This window comes from Heliconius melpomene, chromosome 12 (genome assembly GCF_056956725.1).
Source record: "Heliconius melpomene rosina isolate 202511_hmr_F chromosome 12, ASM5695672v1, whole genome shotgun sequence".
NCBI lineage: Eukaryota > Metazoa > Arthropoda > Insecta > Lepidoptera > Nymphalidae > Heliconius > Heliconius melpomene.
The window spans coordinates 12720103-12740996 of NC_140400.1; the positions used below are offsets into that span (position 1 = coordinate 12720103).

Sequence of the window (20894 nt, forward strand, 5' to 3'; positions counted from 1 at the left end):
AGTGAATATGATACTATGTTTACAGCATTTGCAATCTGCGTGCCTAGCATTTTCACCTGAGACCTGACACACAATTGTAATACGATGACCGCTTTTAAAAATAGGACTATAAATCTGTTTTGGACAGAAAACAGTTTATCTATATATATAAAATCGAAAGGTCACTCGCTCATCACGAAATCTCAGAAACTACAAGTGCTAGGAATCTTAAATTTTGCTATAAAACTATTTATAGGACGTAGGTGCTCGCTAAGACGAATTTGCAATATTCGACTTCCAAGGGGTTGTTTTTGGGGTCGAAAGTTTGTATGAAACTTCGTTACTACAAATGCCAGGAGACTCAAATTTTGCATAGACGTCACTAGGACGTAGTCATGGAAACAGAAATTAATAATAACATAGTCCACGCGGGTGAAACCGCGAGCGGGCCGCTAGTATATTATATATACAGGGTGGAAGCGTGTATATTTACTTCAGAAACTAATATATCTGTATAGCTTTTAATTGATCTAAATAGGACTTAACTTCTTAATTTGACTTAATCAAGAAAATTTTAGCTTACTTATGTATTATTATTTAATAGGAAATATATTTATTATTTGTTACACTTACAACAAACTTAGGGTAAAAAGTTATATTTTACAATATTGATATTTATTTTGAATAATAATTTTATTCATGTTTATTTAAAAGTGTTCTACACACTACATATACATATGAAAAAGTAAAAGTTATAATAATCTCAAAATAATGTTAATAATATATCAGCAATTTTTGAATTCATGTTCTATGAACCAGCTACTACCTCAGAACAATAGCCGTTATTGCAATTACGTGAGTTAAGTAGATCAACAGTATAATGAATTTGAAAACTGGGAAAATGTACCGGTTTGGACGGCGCGAGCGCACTCCGTGTGGAACGGAGGGGGAGCTTTCACGCAGAAAGCTATAGTGTTTTGTTATAAGCAATCATTTTATTTTCACTCTTTGATTCCATTCCATTTATTGTGAATACAACTCATCTATATACGATGAGTTTTTATTTCAATCTACAACAACCTTTAGTAAATGTTAATGTTTTACAGTTTTAGCAGCATTATATCATAACCTTTTCATTTACTTGAGCGTAAATCCTAAAATTATCTAAAAAGATCTCTTAATATACAAGGTCACACGAACAATACTTTTAAATGAACATACGATTATACATAATGTAAGCTTCTTATATTTCTAATTACACAAGATCATTCATACTAAGAATTCGCATAATGTTCCTATGAAAAAAGATGGTTCGAGAATACGCTAACAGTAGGAATATTGTATAGGATTATTTAATTTGTGCTTTTGTGATGTCAAAGTCATATTTGCATAAAAATGTTATACTATTGAATAAAATTAAATAAATTTTATCGTAAATAAATTATTTTTCGCAAACGTGACATTCTCTTTACTGTGGAATTAAACAACTGACCTTTTGATACGGAAACCGTAGCCTGAACGTTCGTAACCTTCAACAGCATACATGTTATGCTTATAACTCATATGCTGAATTATCAATAAAAGTACAGCATTGGTTATTTTAATAGATTTCACATATTTATAACACAATCTTTTATTATATATAAACTAGCGGGCGCGCGCAGCTTCGCCTGCTTTTTTACACCCCTAGGGGATGAATTAAAATAAACCACGCAACATGTGTTCAATGAAATATTTTTAAGAGTCTAAATTTACAACTTTATAAAAATCGGTGCCTATTTAATTTTTTTTCCATACAAACTTTCAACCGCTATTTCACCCCTTTAGGATTAAAATTTTTCAAAATCCCTTCTTAGTGGATGTCCAGATTACGAAAGTAAACATCTGTCCAAATTTCACGTTTCTACGCACAGCGGTTACGGCTGTGCGTGCGTCTTACCTCAGTCAGTGAGGACAAGTCCTTTTATATATATACATAGATTTATCAAATAATTAAAAGAGTTGCATTGTTTTCGTCTTTAAATAATAATAATTACTTTTATGTTATTTTATTTTTATCTTATTTCATCATTTGTGGTTTTTGTTGCTAGATATCAGTATATTATTTATTCTTTACTCAGGCAGTAACTAGTTTTTCCTTATAATCTGTAGATTCGCAATTACCTATATTGCATCTCGATTTATACTAATCACATTTAATACAATGTAAATTTTCACTTTCATTCTTAGAGGAGAATATCAATAGCGTAGTTCACGTTCGCTCGCACTGGCCAACCTTATAAGAGAAAACTTTCACTTAACTATATGCCCGCCTACAGGTTTTCTAGGTTAGATAAATATATATTTTTTTAATGTATGTAATATTCCAATTAGCAGTTTAGTTTCGAAGATAATATTTTCAATAAAATAAATTTCTCCATTTTTAGGGTTCCTTATATCAGAATAAAACAAATAAAAATCTTTATAGGATCACTTTGTTGTTCATTTGTAAAGGAGTATTTTACTCAAAATCGGAACGAGGTATTGAGCGAAAATTAACATCAAATAACGAGGTCTACAGTCCTTCGGAAATATTAAGCTTCTATGTCATGCATTGACTTTGTTGTGGGGTTCAAAGGAAACGAGCTTCATGCTTGGTTTCTTTCGCATTTTGTATGAAATTTGAGATAATATATACATAGATATCCTACAAAAAAATCTGTTTAGGCTTCGATAAAAAATAATATAATGCAAATCCAAGTTTGTCTGCTTGTATACTTATAAGGTAAAATTAAAAACCTAATCGGACAGAGATTGTGGCGTGGAAAAACCTACATCACAGTTTTCATTCAATTGGTACTTTCATTCAACCTGTTTAGAAACGTGTTTAATAATGGCATGACGCTGGTAGTTCTAATATGTTTTTGTTTTTAATGTGTTATCTAATTATATAGTGTTAATATTAAAGCATCCTTATTACAAAATTAGCAAATAAATATTAATAATATTTAAAGCTACTTATTAACTGTTGTACCAAAATTAAGATAGAGCCGCCATTTCTAGAACATAATTTCTTTTTAACAGTGAATTATCTGTTATATTTTTTTAAGATTTTTGTTAGAGGGCAATAATATAAGTTAAATATTATTTAACCTGCCCAATATGTAAATATACGATCATCAACATTTTATATGTGTCTACGTCAATCACCTAACGTATTTAGTTACTTGTAGCTGTATAAGCTATTATAATAAATATCTCGTCGTCTTATGCCACATTTCTTTTTCTGTGTTTCCTTGTATAAGCATCACTTAACTAAAAAAATATAAATAGGTAAAACCAGAAATTCCACTGCAGTATAATTTAAAGGATAGATCGATAATTTATTTATCTGTTGTATGTAGCAAAAACTTGAAGAAGTAAACAATTTAATACCTTCTTATTAAAATAGCTATCACGTTTATACTTAAGGTAAATGAAGCAGATAAACATGAGAAATTATTTTCACGAGCTCGTAGGTAAAAATAGATGTCTAAATGAGTGCTAGTGTGACCAATTCCCTTAACACTGAACCACTGAAAGTCAATATCGTGATGCCGGAAATAGTCCCAGACTGGCTTTGGCTTGTGCAACGTCAAACATGTTAGCGTGAATGCGGCGGACCATTGTCTGCTTTGAGTGTTTATTTCAAAGTGCTCAAGTAAATAATATTTCATGGCCGATAAAAACTTACACTGTATAAATAACGTTATTTCTACAAATTAATAGGTATAATCCATAATTGTTATTTAATTATTTTTCAGCTTCATGCTGAATCCCGCATGTAGTAGGGTATGAAAAAGAAGCCTAGTGTTAATACTTGATGGAAGTGTTCCCTACTTTTCGCCCAATTCTGGAGACCCGCCGCGCTTTGCCTCCACACCAGAGCGAAGAAATGAATATATTAAATATTAAGTTTTTTCAAGTGGGTATCGAACCCCTCATATGCCACGTTTGGTCACACGCTTGTGCCTCTGCACCACGACTGGCCTCAAATTTTAATGACGTTTCTAAAACTGTAATAATACTAAATGCTCCACTTATGTATATTATAATCAACAAGTTGAAGTCATTTAACAATTATAGTTATATGTAAAAAGAATATTAATAACTATGCATATAAAGATAACCCAAAAAGCTGAGTTATTAAATGTCGCTGAGTTTTTTAATTTATAAATGAATGAAAATAATTTTTGACATTACTTTTGAGCTACCTTAGTAGAGTTCGATGACTTACAGGTGCTGTCGGTTTAATATACCGTGCTTTATCGACTCGTGCCAACTGTTGCACAATAGCTACCATGGAAATTGCGTAATGTCTTTTTGTGTTGCATTTTCTTATTGTTCTTTATATATGTATATAGAAAATATTATAAGTATTAAGATAATAATATAAGGCCGTCGTGGCGCAGCGGAACAAGGGCAACTGTAACGTGACGGTTACGGGTTCGATCCCCACTCGAGGAAATGTAATCTTTATCTACATTTGTATTTTCATTTCTTCCGCCACTCATCACGCAATGCCTCCAAAATTCAGCGGTGAGTGGGAAACGGAGTGTTTTAACACTAGGTTCCCTGCTGTGTGCAGGATACAGCGTAAAGCTGGTTTACTTTGATTATTTTTAAGACAACAATAAAATATCACGTGTTATTTAGTACACCATGAAAAAACAAAATGTTAAAATCCATAACGAACTATGTACATACATTAAACTTACTATATACACATATTCATTGAAAATTTATATAACTTATGTATTAATAACTATAATATAATGTATAATACCAGTTGTATTTTTAAATATCCAGCTGTACAATTAAAAATATATTATTGACTATTTCTCAGTTAAGGTCATTATGTTACTACACTTCATATTATCTCATGAATGTTAAATTCTAGAACTTTGTTTAGTCTCGTAACTCTATAGAGCATACACTATGGTTTTTAATGGGCTTCCGTACAGCTATTACAGGTATTCTGCATATGGTGTGGCGTAACAAACAGTCTTATGTTTTCCTTTTGGATTGTTTTAATATTTCATATAATATTATTATATCTACATACATCATGATGACATACATGTAATCCAATCCGGGCAATTATATGAATCAGATAAGGCCTCTTTACCTGTATTAGTCACAGGGTGGACTCGGTGAATTGGTACTGTCAGTTATATTGTACCTACAGTTTTTTTCAATTTCACGCTGTATCCCGTATGTTGCAGGATAAGTAGACAGAGCTTATTATTAAGACTCTTAGAGCTTATTATTGAGACTTTCCACCGAATTCTGGAGGAATCGCGTGTTGAGTGGCGGAATTCAACGCCGCGCTTTGCCTCTACACCAGAGGAAAGACACAATATTTCATTTCTTTGAGGGCATCGTTCCCACAACCTGTTGCGATTACAGCCACAGTTTGTGCCCCTGAGCCACAAGTGGCTTTTTCTACTAATTGTATATGTTTTTAGGTAGGTAGAATAATTATAAAATTGACTTGACATTGCAGTTGAAAGACGAACGAGAGTGAAAATATGTTCATTAAACAAATCACTATTTTATAGTATGTGCTTCATAGTTATACATATGTTTATTACAAATAAAATTAACTCGACTACATTATACAAGTTACAACTATAAATTAGGATTTTGTTTTAATATTTACTTAGAATATAAGTTCTTATAAGTTTAGATGTATATATTTTTACGCAACGGCTGTCATGTTCAGAAATCAATAACAATACAATTGACAAAGAATATACAAGATAATTACAAAAACTACTTGTATTTTAGTTTACACATACGAGTACATATCTACTTGACTTAACACAGGTTGAAGGTTCATTTTTTATCCTTTGAAGAACATTTAGATACCTATTATATATATTTGTTGAGTATGTGCATAAATATTATTTAAATAATTTTATATGTATGCATAATATTTTTACTTTTCTAAGATAATAAGACTATACAAAAAATAAATCATATTATAATTACAAAACAATATTATCGTACCCACCTGGTGTGTCTAAATGCAGAAAATCCAATTTAGCGTTGGCACAAACACTTTCCTAGTATATATAGTTTATAATTACGACACTCGATTGACTATATCACAGCCCACAGGTAACGAGTATAATTGTTTCTATGATGACGTCAAATATCACTTCAAATTACTGTTATCACTTAATTGTATTGATAAGTTCGTACAACGTCCGACCTCGGCGCTGAATGCTATACGTATGGCGGTGAAGGCTCGGCCACCAGCTTATAATTATTCGTTAAAAAGCGAGTCAGGCTGTGAGTTGTGACGTAGGCGGTGGTGTGGCGTACGCGACACACGCTACCGTGACTTCCATGTAAGATTATTCATATATTTCTAAGAATAAGTTTATCTTCCAGATCTGAAAATCCATTACGAGATGGCGGGAAATATCCAAATGTTATAAGATTAATTACCTATTCAGTATTATAATTTCTTGGGTTATTTTTTAATACATTATCAGAATAAATAAAGGAAAGGAAAAGTTATATTCTTATATATTATAATGCTATAACAAACATATAATAATCGAAAATTTTCTAATCAGTTTCTAATTCGGTTTTTTTTTTGTTTTGTATACCTTTTAAAAAGTATTTGGCATCCTATACTACAAAAAAATTAACAGCTGACAAAGTTATATTTATTTCCTCATATAGAAAAGTCGAAAGTGTTGCCAAGCTAATGCTATATTTGATACTAATACCTAACTTAAACAGTTTTACCGAAGATTAATTGCTTTAATGCGACTACGCAATTGAAGGTCAACAATATGCATTGATTTATTAGAATGAGCCCTGCTTGTCATAACGTTTTTAGTATTAGCTTAACCACCTTACTAAATTAAAGAGAATATACAATTGTTCACTTTCCGTTTAATACTCAATTAATAATAATACAATTAATAAATAATTAATTTGCTAACAATTTAACAAAAATGTAAGAGCTTGTTTAGACAAGTCTTAGGACTTGTTTTGTAAATGGGGCAGTCGTTCCGTAACATTATGCAATGACTATGACTGTTTAAGGTATTTTTCTTGAGTGCAAAAACTTAGTGGAATACAAGATATCGTGTTCGTGGTCACGTATGTAGTTATTTATACTGATGAGGATATTTTAGAATCCGATACCTATCCGTAGATAGGATAAATTGTGCCCCATTATTATGTGACTGTAACGCGACGGTTGTGAGTTCGATCCCCACTCGAGGAAATGAAATATTTATTTACGTTTATATTTCCATTTCTCCGCTCTGGTGTCGAGGCAAAGCGGGGCGTTGAGTTCTGCCACTCAACACGCAATGCCTCCAGAATTCGGCAGAAAATGGGGAACGGAGTGTCTTAACACTAGGTTTCCTCTGCCTACCCCGCTGTGTGCGGGATACAACGTGAAGCTGATTTAATTATTTTATTTATAATATAAATGATTAAGTATAGCTCAATAATACAAAAGATAATTCAATATAACATTAATCAATAACGTAGCATAAAATATTTTTCTGGTAATATTCCATTTTGACGCACATAAGGATAAAATTTCAGCAAATGGTGATTTCAATATACATAGACCTAAATCTTCCTAAAGGTTCGACAACATTATTATCATGGTGGTATGGTTTTGACGTCAAATTTAGAAATATAGGCCCGTATTTTTTAAATCGCTCTCAAGTTTGAAATCGATTTTGAGATGCCGTTTTCATTCCTAGATATGTAATTTGGGAATCAAAACGGCATTCGAAGGCCGATCTCGGTTTTCAGAGCGATTTATAGATACAGACTGTAGTGTAAAAAGTTAATTTAAATATTCTACTAGTTTTAGCACTAAGCAGACTATTATAAAGAATGATTACAATTACATATTATGTACCTCAGCTATATACAATTCCGACTAAGTTTATAATAAATTAAGTGATTTAATGATTCATACTAATAGCAATTCTGAGTTGTCCTAGAAATCATTGTAAATCAATTTTAATTCAATTGTGCACTATAACATTTGTCACTGAAACATTTTTAAAATTAAAAAATATTATTTATACTAAATACAACTCTTTAAAAATTATAATTATACATAATAAATATAAATTAAATTACAAAGTCCTACAAAACAGTTTAAACAGCTTGTAGCATCCATTCGATAATTTGGAAAAGTAAGCGAAACTATAACCAAATATGTATATAATATACAATTTAAACATGCTTGTATTATCTACTACTTTTTTATAACTTGTTACTTTTTAAATTTATGATCAGCACATAGATTTAAAATAAGACTAAGTATTTAAGCATTTGCCTTTGTAGTAAGTAAGATTTACTGTATCCTATGTAACGTATAAAATTGTGTTTATTGCCGTCACAACCTGCACTGAATACCACAGATTATAACAAATTTAAGACATTCCTATATAAATACTTAAAAACACATAAACAATTGGAACGCTCGTAAAATAAATAAATGGCATTTGATTTAATTTAGAATACTCGAATAATTTAGAAAACTATGTTGATATTTAAATAGAGTATATTACTTCTATATTTAATATTTATATTATTCTATAAAACTAAAACACGTTGTCGCCTTCAACTTAAAATCAGTATTAGCTATATTTAATCGTCTTATATAATGACTACGTAATTTTCATTACCGTCCGGCAACCCCTGCTCTACGTAGTACCCGACTTGTTTTACTCCTGAAACATATTCCACCCATTATTGCCTTTGCCTTAATATATTGATGTATTCGTAAAACTAGAGCCCATAACTTTTATATTGATGTTGATAAAGTAAACAAAATGTCACTCTTTTAACTCTTCTATTACGTGGGCATCATTTATTATTATTAGCACACTTCCGTATGGATGGAAATAGCGAGACTGTGAGAAATACAAATAAGCAACACAAATCTTAAGATCGTAGCTGAAGTCTATTTACGCGCAGTGTTAATGACTTCACTCAGATATATTAATAACGACTTGACATTTGGGTCATTCTATTATGGTTTGTGACGTTTCGCCGTTTTATTTGGGGGCCGAGCTTATATTAATCAGATTGGTGGTAAAATCAATTTGGGAGCGCTCAGAAGTGATCGCGCCAGGTCGGGTGCTAATTTTAAACGTTTGTTTGTTTTGATATTGTAAGAAAACAACTTGTAAATGCAGCTACTATGATTATTTTAACAAAAAACTCGACTGTATATATAACACTAAAAAGAAAAACAAGCCCAATAGTTTTGAATTTTGTCAAGAGAATAATACTAGGTATACTTTGAAATAATCGACATAGAAATGAATAATACATATTTTCTCTAAAATAAAACCATTAAGAGCCAACATTTAAATTTTACAAGGCTCGTTGGGAATATTTAATTCGTTAATTGGTTGAAAAATGAATATTAATCCTTTTATTTTGAAAATAAATATATATCCCCGTTACGAATTATTAGGTTTGTAATAAAGATTATAAGATTTTATTTTTCAACGGTTGTCGCTGTGGTAAATTATGAAACATTACTTTCTAATAAACATTTCGGAATATTATAAACATTGTATATATTATAGTTTTGATGCCATTACCTGATTGCCATTGTGATTATATTTAAATTGCAGAAAACAGTTTAATGTAACAATTTCATCAACCAAAGGTTATATGTTCGTCGCATGGAAATATCAGGTCAATCAATAGCGTGTTGTACAGAAATGGATAAACTAAGTGGACTAATCCAATTATGATCAATTATTCAGCGACTAAGTGAAGCATAACAAAAAGCCTTGATTTGAACTTTTTACAAAATTTTAAATATCGATTACTGTACTTTTTATAAACATTATTTTTCGTAAATTTTAACTTATTTTCGATGAAATATAACAGTTAAAGTCGTAGTAAATGAGGTATAGGTTACCAAGTAATATTTTGTATAATCGATGAGCTGTTTAAATATCAAGGAATACCCGTAAGCTAAGGTTACGCAAATTTTCTTGAAATAATAATTATTTATTATTTAAAACACAATTGTATATAATTTACACGTGTTTGTCTACAATAACAGGTAATTCACCTAAATAAATTTATGTTGTTAATAAGTTATAGTTAACAATACTCATACATTATATTATTATTAGTTGTTTGTGCAATGTGCACTATAATCTTAAAATCAATTAAAATCTTTGTTAATGCCCTATATATGTATGTATAGGTACATGTTTTTATAACCAAACGATAAACTAAACATTGTTTCAAACTATGTGTAAAGCGTAAGAATAATAGATATATGTTAGCAAAATCAGAATGATGTAAGAAAATTTAAACTTAAGCATTAAAAACTTTCTTAAATTTAAATTATATTTTAAATATAATTTCTAAGGATAAGAATATAAAAGCACAAACTCAGTATTCAGTATACTCGTATGTACACTAAAGGGAGATAAATATATTCTAAACAAATTAATGTTTAATCTCAAATACGACCTTCACGTAAAACAAAAATAGTTTCCATTACACAGACTCGCTAAACAACAGAATTAACCCATGTTTATTATACGCAATAGCTAGTAAGAAATTGTTGCTAAAACACGTAGAAAATTTTAAAAATATGAGGCCAGTTGTAACGCAGGGTTACAAGCGTGTGACCTTAAGTGCGGCAGGTTGTGGATTCGATTCCCACTCGAGGAAATCAAATATTTCATATTTTCATTTCTTCGTTCTGGTGTCGCCTACAGAATTCGGTGAAAATAAAGAGCGGAGTGTGTTAACATGCTGGATACAGCGTGAAGCTGCAAAAACAATAATAAAGTAATGTAATGTTTTAAATCGCATACATAACCAAATAAATTTTATTTAAGTATCTCGTAAATATATCTTATAAATGAAAAGCTATCTATTTACATATTTTTGGCACCAATAACCCTCTACCAGGTCTATGCCCCGATCAACGCTTGTTTTTCATTGAAACTGCTAACAACCACATTTTATGGCACATCAAAAATGTAAGCTGTGATTTAGTGAGAGTTTTAGCGACACGATACAACTCGCCAGTTCCGTCTCTGATTCGGATGACTGTGCGTTGTCTTTTAACCTCAATTAGCAATAAGTATAAAAAAATATTGTTTGTTAAATCCGCAAGCTGAATTTTGTTATAAATATTAAAGAAAGTAGGTGTGTTTTCCAATTACACATTGGTTTACATGTGTGGTTGTTTGTACTCCTTTAAAATATACAAGTAGGTTCAGTTAAGAGGTATTTTATATCTGATATGTATTTTAATATTTTGGAAAATATTTTTTAACCAATATTTCCTTTACTATAATATATAAAAATATTTTATGATTATTTTATTCTTATTATGGTTTAAATAATAAAATAAGACTTCATTGCTTTATTGTGTATAAACGCACTAATTCACAGCAAAATAGCGTCATGCGACGCGCTCTGATTCTTTAACATAAAGAAGGTTTTTTCTAGTTAAAACACAGATTACTATAGTTTTAAATATTTAACAAAATTTTTTTACTAGTATAACATATATAATGACATCTAAAGGTGTAAACGATTAATCAGTAAAACAAAATTAAAGTTTTAGCTGGCACCGTGATAAGGCATAAATCAATTCTCTTCACATCACGGAGTGAAATTATCTGATAATGAAGTCATAGAATGGCGCAGCGGCACAAGGAGTGACCGTAACGCGACGGTTGTAGGGTCGATCCCCACTCGAGGAAGTGAAATATTTATTTACGTTTATATTCCCATTTCTTCGCTCTGGTGTCGAGGCTAAGCGCGGCGTTGAATTCTGTTACTCAACACGCAATGTCTCCAGAATTCGGCAGAAAGTGGAGAACGGAGTGTCTTAACACTAGGTTTTCTCAGCCTACCCTGCTATGTGTGGGATACAGAGTAAAGCTGATTTTGTATTTTTTTCTTAACATGTTATTATTAAAATGTCTTGTTTTAAGAACGTAAATCGTGTCCAATCAAATTCTTGCTCCCCTCAGTTACGCCCTGAAAATTTACAACGTCAATTACAAGCAAAAGGCAAGCCTTTAAAAGCTATAAAGCTATTCCAGCCATATTATACAATAAAGAATAACTTTACGTGCCACATCTTTTTAACTAAAACTTATGTGGATCTAATGATGAACTTGGTTATTCTACATTTTTTATATTGAGATTTTATTTATTCAATTAAATGTGACTGAAAACGCGATGGTTGTGGGTTCGATTTCCACCGCAAAAAAGAAGACCGCCATTAAAAAAATTACATATTACCATACCATGAACCTACTTTTTTCAGATAATACATTTTTACATGAAGCATACAGTTAATACTTTCTTCTATTCTTCTTGTAGCTTGCGGTTCATACTAATCAATACATAAACCATAAATCACAGTTATGTCTGTCATCATAATTTATGGATGAAGATTCTCTCACTATGCAAGAGTACAAACTTTAATATAAAACAACATTTATTTTCATTTTCTTCATTTTCAATAATATATGTATCTAATGAATGAATATATAGTAAGTATTACAAAGTGTCTTAACACTACGTTCCCTCTGCCAACCCTGCCGTGTGCAGGATTCAGCGTGATTTTTTTTTAGACAGTGTTTGGAAGTACATTTAAATTGTTAAGAGAGGCGCTTCATTTATAAAGATAATTTGCTGCAATTTAAAATTATTGGCATAATTAGGTCATAAGTCGTATGCTTGTGACGTCATGGTTGTTCTTGTAAGACGAAGTAGACGTTTAAATAAATTGTTGTCATCTATACTAATGTAATAAAGCGGAAGAGTTTGTTTGTTTGTTTGTTTGAACGCTAAAATCTCTGGATCTACTGGACCGATTTACTTTGTTTTTGTTTTGTATGAAAGCTGCATTCTTTAGAAGTGCTATAGGCTATATAACATTACATTGCACATATACAGGATGGAATTGTCAGCGCCACTTTAAATGAAACCACAGTTTCAACTACTCTATAAAAGCCTAATATAATTCGGAAAAAAAAATAATTCTCAAAAATGAAAAAGTTTTTTTTTCAAACAAAATAAATAATAAAATTATCGTTTTAAAATAAAACGCCATTTGTAAAGTATAACATAGGCACGCACACACTTACCTGTCAAAGCGGCAACGTCGCATACGTATGTGTGCGTGACACGAAATACAGGTATGGATAAAAATCGTGAAATGAAAAAAAAATCCTACGTCCAAACCGTTGAGGTACCTTGATTATTTTTTTTAATTCTGGGTTTCAAATATTTTACCCTATATGCAGTTTCAGTAAAAGAAGCGCTGACTCTTCCACCCTGTATACTACTAAAATATTAAAATACTTTCTAATTTGACATGCAATTTATTCTGCCATGTTAATATCAGCCGTCTCGTCGCTACGCAACCGTTACCGCGACATTTTGATATTCATCCTTATGAAAATAAATATAATAGTCACTTTTAGCATTTTAGTTTACTGTATAACATTCTCATAAATAATTAAGGATATGTCACTGGTTCGGAATGACCTAGCCTTCGGGCGGCATAGTATGACCGACGCGAAAATATTCTTATAGTTCAAGTAGGCGTAGCCGCGTCCGGGCCCCTTAGTATATTATATTGTTGGCATATGGCACAAGCGTGCATCTGTAAAGGTTGTGGGTTCGAATTCAATTCGAGGATGAAATATTTAATATTTTAATTTCTTCGCTCTGGTGTCGAGGCAAAGCGCGGCGTCAAGTTCCGGCACTCTTCTTAAGCAATGCCTCCGGAATTCGGCGGAAAGCGGGGACTGGAGTGTCTTAGCACAAGGCTCAGCTAAACATACAGCGTAAAGCTGATTTGATTCATAATAAAAAATGCAATATTAATACTTAGGTAGGTTTTTACCCAAAACATTATTATTCAACGATTTTTGTCCAATATTAGTCCGTTATCAACTTTGACGGCTTTGAATTTATTAACATTATATAATAATTATTATATAAATTTAAATATTATACACATTTTTTTTAATAACGGTAATGACCTTGTTAGAAATATGTTGCATACCTTGTTTGTCTGCTATATCTTTGTGAATTCTGGTATATACATATATATAATAAATCAAAATAGACGACATTAAAATACAATACGTTATACTTAAAGCCTTTGTGGCGCAGTGGGATATGTGACTACAGTCAAACGTGATGTTGTAGATTCAATATGCAATGTTTCGGAAATTGAGAGTATCTAACTTTTAGCTAGCTAGTCAGTTTGTACGGATTTTTTTTTAAATCGACATCGATTTTTATAAAATTAAAATTTCATTGAATATATGTTTCGTAGTTTTTTAGAATTCACCCCCTAAGGGCGCAAATAAGGGGTTGAAAGTATATATGGAAAAATCTTTCGCCACCGATTATTACAAAATTTTAAAATTAGAATTCACCCCTAAGGTGAGCAAATAAGCAGGCGAAGCTTCTCGCGCCCGCTAGTAACTTATATGAACAAAAAAGAAATATATCCATACAATTTTTTGTATTTATTTTATATATTACGAAAAATTCTAACTTAAGTCCTCAGTGTAGAGAAAATAATTTTAGAATGAGTTAATAAAATCTCAGTCACTATTAGATTATTCTAGATATATTATCTAATTTTATTTACAATTTCCTACTCATTTACCACAATAAAGATATCATTTGATAACACAATAATCTACAAAGCCATTACACATTGTAAGTATTTGTGATACCTTTACGACTTAATAGACCTATAAAATGAATATATAACAAAAAGATGATAGCGTAATAGTACGTAAAACCCGAATAACATTACATATTCTAGAAATAAATATCTAAATCCCATTGTTTGCAGATCATTGAGGAAATTGCAGGGATTCTCTTGCGTCATATAATACTAAAGAGCTTTGTATATTATAGAACATATACAAGAATCACCTGCCAGCTAAGAGGAGGGTACACTATGACTAAAATATGCCTCACTTTTGTTTCTGAATGTGTAATATTTGCGCAATAAATCAAAATCTTTATTATCAAATAAACATACAATTACTCATCTTAACATATTTTATTACATAAGTATATTAAATAAAAACTCATAGCTTCATTATTGTAAAAGAATTATATATTGTATTAAGTACTTAGAAAGAATTATATAGTGTATTTTTTTCTTCAGGTTCATGCCGCATCCCGTCCCGTGCAGCAGGGTAGGCAGAGAGAACTTAGTGATTAGAAATTCCATTCACAACTTTCCGTGAATGGATATAGAACCCACAACCATCGTGTTTACACTTTACGCTTGTGCCACTGCACTACGAGGGCCTTTATTATGTATATTTATAAAATGTATTTATTTTATAAATTAATACTATCGTAATAGGTGGCGGGGGGCCCCTTCTAACTTTTACATAAAATATAACCAAATGACTAGTTCAATTAGACTATACTTAAATGATATTTATATTAATAGATTTAAATAACGTTGTAATTGGCAATGAGCATCTAAAGTCTAATAAGTAATAACTGAAGTGTAAGCTGTAACAGGCAGAGCGACAATTTCTTTGATGCCTCCCAGACGGTGTTCACGAATAATTAAACCAGCTAGATTGTCACTTACCTCGTAACAAGCAGTCAATGAGGTGATTTACTGCTGAAGGAACATTATCATTTGAGGCAATTATCGTTGGGAACACTCGTTTAAAAATAAATTGTACAATTATATAGTCGAATTGCCTTTATCGTGTGTTCGAATGTGCTAGTACCATACAATAAAAATTTTCTTTGTAAATATTCGAATTACAGGAGGAAAAAAACGAGTTAAAACCATATGAATGGTGTTATCGAAAATGCTTATTTATTTACTAATATCAATGGGGATATTAAAATAAGACTTGGTTTATATATAGTTAATTAGGTATTTCTGCTATATATTTACAAATTCATCATTTTATTTGCATTCCAAATTATACACTTCATGTCTTCCTTGTAGGGTACCGTAAAGTGCTGCCCTTAGGATTTACCGTAAGCATCTAATATTACGTAAGCGCGGTTGCAACTTGCACTGTAAGGAAGAACAAAAAAACCGATCACGTGTGACTGCAGAATTGTTATTGTAATCAATGAATGAAACGCGTGTTTTAATTCACATCGCTAATTTTCTTTTTTATTCTCTAATATGTCCTCACAAATACAATTTTTACGTATTACTAGATTACTAGGAATACCATTTTCGAATAAGTATTCTATAATAGCAAATATTTTATCGTCACGCTGTTATAGCCGCGAGCCGTTACTCTCGACTACAAACGGCGTCATTATTTCAGATGTCTTGGCAACACTACTCAAATCAACGTACTCCTCTCTTTAATCTTATTGATTTAGATAATCATCTGGTTACATTAAGTTAAAAAGAATCGCGAAATAACGAAGGACACGCGTTCTGAGACCGAGGCCAGCAAGTTAGCATTCGTCAGAGCGAGAAATCGAAAACAACTGAATAAATGACCAGAACTAACTGGTTCCAACTGCTTTATATTAGATACTTCTTTTCAAATTCAATGGTACAGATATAGAGTGAAAAAATATAAAACCCTAGCTCGTGACCCTTGTGGCGTTTGGCTTTAGTTCACTGTATTGTTCATATTGTGAAAGGTTTATACATGTCTCAAGCCTTTGTGAGAAGTAGATATTGCAATTCATATAAGATTACAGTCCCTGTGTAGTAAGAGTGTCAAGGTACATGAGTACCAGTAATGTGAATTATATTACGATAGTGAAAAAATATTTTTTTTTATGAGTTTTCTTTAAAGAAGTAAATAGTTCTTTAAATCTCCGTCAAGATCGCGATAGAGAAAGAGATTGTGCGTATTGTTAATATACTTAACATTGCTTAATGAGTATCGGACTCTAGAAACACCCATTCATGATACTGGTGACCCTGGGTGTTTGGTAGTGAGGCGGAACTACAATCACTCTTCTCAACAAATTCTTTGAAACTATATATTTTCAATGACTTGTATTAAGATCGTAGTTTACCTTGTTTGGTTATTAATATTTTGTGAAACGTTCAGCTTAAGCATTTATATGAATGTTATTTACTTATTTAACAACAAAATAGGTAGTTTCAGGTATTATTTAATGACTACATATAAATAATATTTTAAAGATATATTTTGCTACTTATAAACGACAATTAAAAATAATTCAATTCCTTATAAAACATTATTATTTTAACGATAAACTAAAGATTAAGAGTATCTTTTTTTCGTTATTAGAAATTCAATAAATAATGTTTTCTCACCTGCGCCGCATGAATTTTTCCAAAAGTCGTAGAACTTGCTACAAGAACACATTTTAATCGAAAGTCACTAAGACAAATTTATTTTTAAACTTCACTTCTAAAGTTTCGTAATTTTCATATGATGCGATTCAATAGTTGGCGTTCACCGGAAAAACTTTGCACGTCTGGTAAACAGTGTCGATATAAACAAGTCAATGTAGAGGCTGAGATCGCGGCCGCCTCGGTACCGTTGGAGAGTAGAAAGCTGGGAGTGAGGACCCGCTTTTCTGGGCAGTCATCGTACCAGCGGTACGTCGATCCGGACGGTGGCGGACGGCGGCAGTGCGCGCGTGCTCGGGCTCGGGAAAGCGCAGCGCGACGTGCGGCCGATGCGGGCGCCCTCCTGCGACTGCCGCGCGGACCAGCCCGCCAAGCGCCAACTTCCATGGCGCGACCATTCAATCGGATAGCTGTACCAAACTTGGGGGAAATAAACAAATTTCGCTTCGTGATGAGATTGTTACCGACGGAGATATATTTAATCGAATATTTAATAGGCGTAAAATTAAAATTTGATATTTGGTTCCGTACTAGTTGTTATGTATATGATATCTGTTATTGCAGAAAAGGGATTAGCTCAATAACACTAGAATAATTTAGAGAATTCGTTAAATTAGTTGTTTATTGTAGTTATTCTGTCATATAAAAGAGTTCAACGACTCATGCTACATGACATTGACTATATAATATTATTGTCGCGACAAAATTGTTATCGTCAATTTACCTTTTTACAGCGAAGTTTTTAAAGACACTGGAACTGGTTCCGCAAGGAATTGTGCAAAAGTTTGAGTTCGAGGGTGATCGGTTCTTGTAACATATTGAACATTTACAACGCAATACGCATAGTTATGGACTAAGACGTCTTGTAGGCATAGCACAGGTAATACCTAGTATGATACAATTAGTGTACGGAAGCCCTAGAAGCTAGCAGACCTAGGGGGTAAAAGAGGGTATCTATTATCGGTTATAATTTTTATCGGTGCTTGGTTGAAAAAATATTTATAGTTAAGATTATTTTATGATTCGTAAACTAAACATTTTATACTTTATGTGATCTTTTCTTTTACCCTTTACCGCCGGTAACATATATCAAATAAAAAATGCAATCTTATTTTTACAGTCAAGTATATTGTATGTAAAAAAATAATAATATACATATGTATATGTATGTACGGAGGTGTTTGCATATTAGAATATATTACATATAAAACGTAAAATTAACAACACTTTACTTTACTACAGACTAATTGAGAATGCAATGATAATAGCAACTAAGGAAAGATATAGAGACGTAATTTCTAACAAAGGTAATAAATCTTGATTGACCCTCATATTACTTATCTAACTCTCATATTTTATTACTATTATACTTAAAAACCATATTTGTTAATGTATGGTTAATAGTTTTTATAATTAAAAAGACGCTAAGCCAGTAAATATAACGTAATATACTTATTGAAATATTTTAAGCTTTCGTACTTCCCATAGGATCCATAGGATATGCAGGAAGAAATCCTACAAATGAAGACTGGTTTAAAACATGGTTTAATACTTAAACCAGCGTAATATGATATGTTTGGAACAAGCCGTTTACAATATGTGCTTAGACAGTATGAGAATGTTATTTTTTAAGTATTATTCGCTTAGGTTTCAAGTTTCAAAATTAACTTAATCGAATTATAATTAATTATTAAAATACAACGGGTGTAGACAAAAATTGATATGTATTTAAGTATATATGTAAGTATAACAAGTATTATCATCAATTTACTGGAGACAGAATATTAATTAATTATAATATTTGTAGTCGAAGTCTTTCATTAAATTTTGTTTTTTTCAACTCAGACATCTTCTACATTTTTTGAAATAGAAAGATATTAATAAAATTTTTGGTTAAATGCAAAAAAAATCAAATAAATTTCGATACTATGAACTAATCACAAAAATAATTATAATCAGCTACCCTTTGTCGTAAGTAGGTGTTTAGTTACAATATAATAATATTTATTAAATATACTTTATATAAAATAATAAAAGAATATTTTAAGAAGCGGCAGTAAAGGCAATTAAATACTCGTATAATTAAAAATAATATTATCATAAAATAACAATTTATGCGTATTATAAACTGCTAACTAAACAGCATTTGCGGAAATATCGAAGGCTTACAAATAAAAATAGATTGAAAATCGTCGATCATAAAAAAAACTTATGGTAAACAGTGCTACGAGTACGAGTGGCTACTACGCATGTAATACAAGGTCGTTTGGCATAGTTTACAATTATAATATGATCGCTTATAGAAATCGGGAAGCGTTTAACATGTCTGTGACGTGTTTGTATGATAAACGCCTACCATACGTTTCCTTAAGTATTTAGCTTCGCATTTATCAAATAAGAGGTCGTTGTGAGGTTGGGTCACAAGGGTGCGTGAGAACGCCACGCATGTGAGTTCTATTCCCAATCAAGGGAATGAAATATTTAATATTTTTATTTTTTCGCTCTGGCAACAACGTAAGAGAACTTAACACGCAATGTCGCAAGAATTCAGTGGAAAGTGGAGAGCGGAATCTCTTAACTCTAGGTTCCCTCTGCGTGCCCGGTGTGTTTTATGTGGGATACAGCGCGAGGCTGGAAGAAAAAGCAGTATTTAGCTTCGCATTTGTCAAATAATTAATATTTCATTGTGTATTCGCACTGCTATGCGTGTATTATGTGATATCACTTCTGTATACTTAAATAAGTAAATAGCAAATACGTATATAGATTTTACCTTTGTATGAAAGATTAATACCCTAACTCCGCTTGGGTTAATATTGTTTTAAAATTATTTTTATATTGATTTATTAATATATTTTTTAATATTTTTCCTGCATTGGTTGCTAGCGAAATTGGGAATTTTTATTAGAAATATTTTATACGTGCGTAAATTATTTGTAATAAATTATGGATAATCTATGATAATTTGCCATATTTTTTAACCACAAATAGATTATGTTACTAGTTTTTTTTGTTTTTAGAAATAACACTACACTTTGTATATTAATGAGTTTTTTAATGAATATAGAAAATATGAAAATATAAATAAAACCTCATAAACAAACGTTCTTCAGTTTATTTTTCATTATTAAGGCAATCTTTATCATTATTTAAAAATGCGCCCTTGGCTTTTATTAGCTCTGGTCGTATATGTATATGTATGTATTTATATATGTATGTATATATGTATTTATGTATGTATGTACGTGTACGTTTGTAACGGAAACTTTGAATGTAATTTTGGCCGACTTTAAAGCGTCGTAATAATTTGATATTTTGCATACCTATTGAGCTTATAACTTCTATTTATCCAATCCACTTTAGCCAACAATGTAAATATACAATTTATTCAATTTTATTAAAATATGAGAAGCTGACAATATTTTTCATCAAAGTGTTATTTCTATAGTGTATGAACTGCACTAATATTTTTTACTAAAGTAACAAGCAAGGTAAGGTAACAAGGCATTAATAAATTATTAGATAACGAAGA

General features: G+C 31.2%; 1 protein-coding gene across 6 annotated transcripts in view; it reads right to left on the minus strand.

The window, feature by feature from the left end:
• LOC146533944 (uncharacterized) overlaps positions 1 to 20894 on the minus strand; it is a 40447-nt gene that overhangs the window by 6273 nt on the left and 13280 nt on the right. The window contains exon 1 of one of the 6 annotated variants that reach the window (XM_085194086.1): positions 18087 to 18242. The exons of 3 other annotated variants lie outside the window; for them this stretch is intronic. Coding sequence is in view for 1 of the 3 variants with exons in the window: in XM_085194084.1 (XP_085050210.1) it covers positions 17324 to 17375 (52 nt within the window). In the remaining 2 variants the exon portion in view is untranslated. Of the gene's footprint in view, positions 1 to 6013; positions 6244 to 17323; positions 17783 to 18086; positions 18243 to 20894 lie in introns of those variants that run through there. 2 more of the 6 variants (XM_085194084.1, XM_085194085.1) reach the window with 2 other exon arrangements.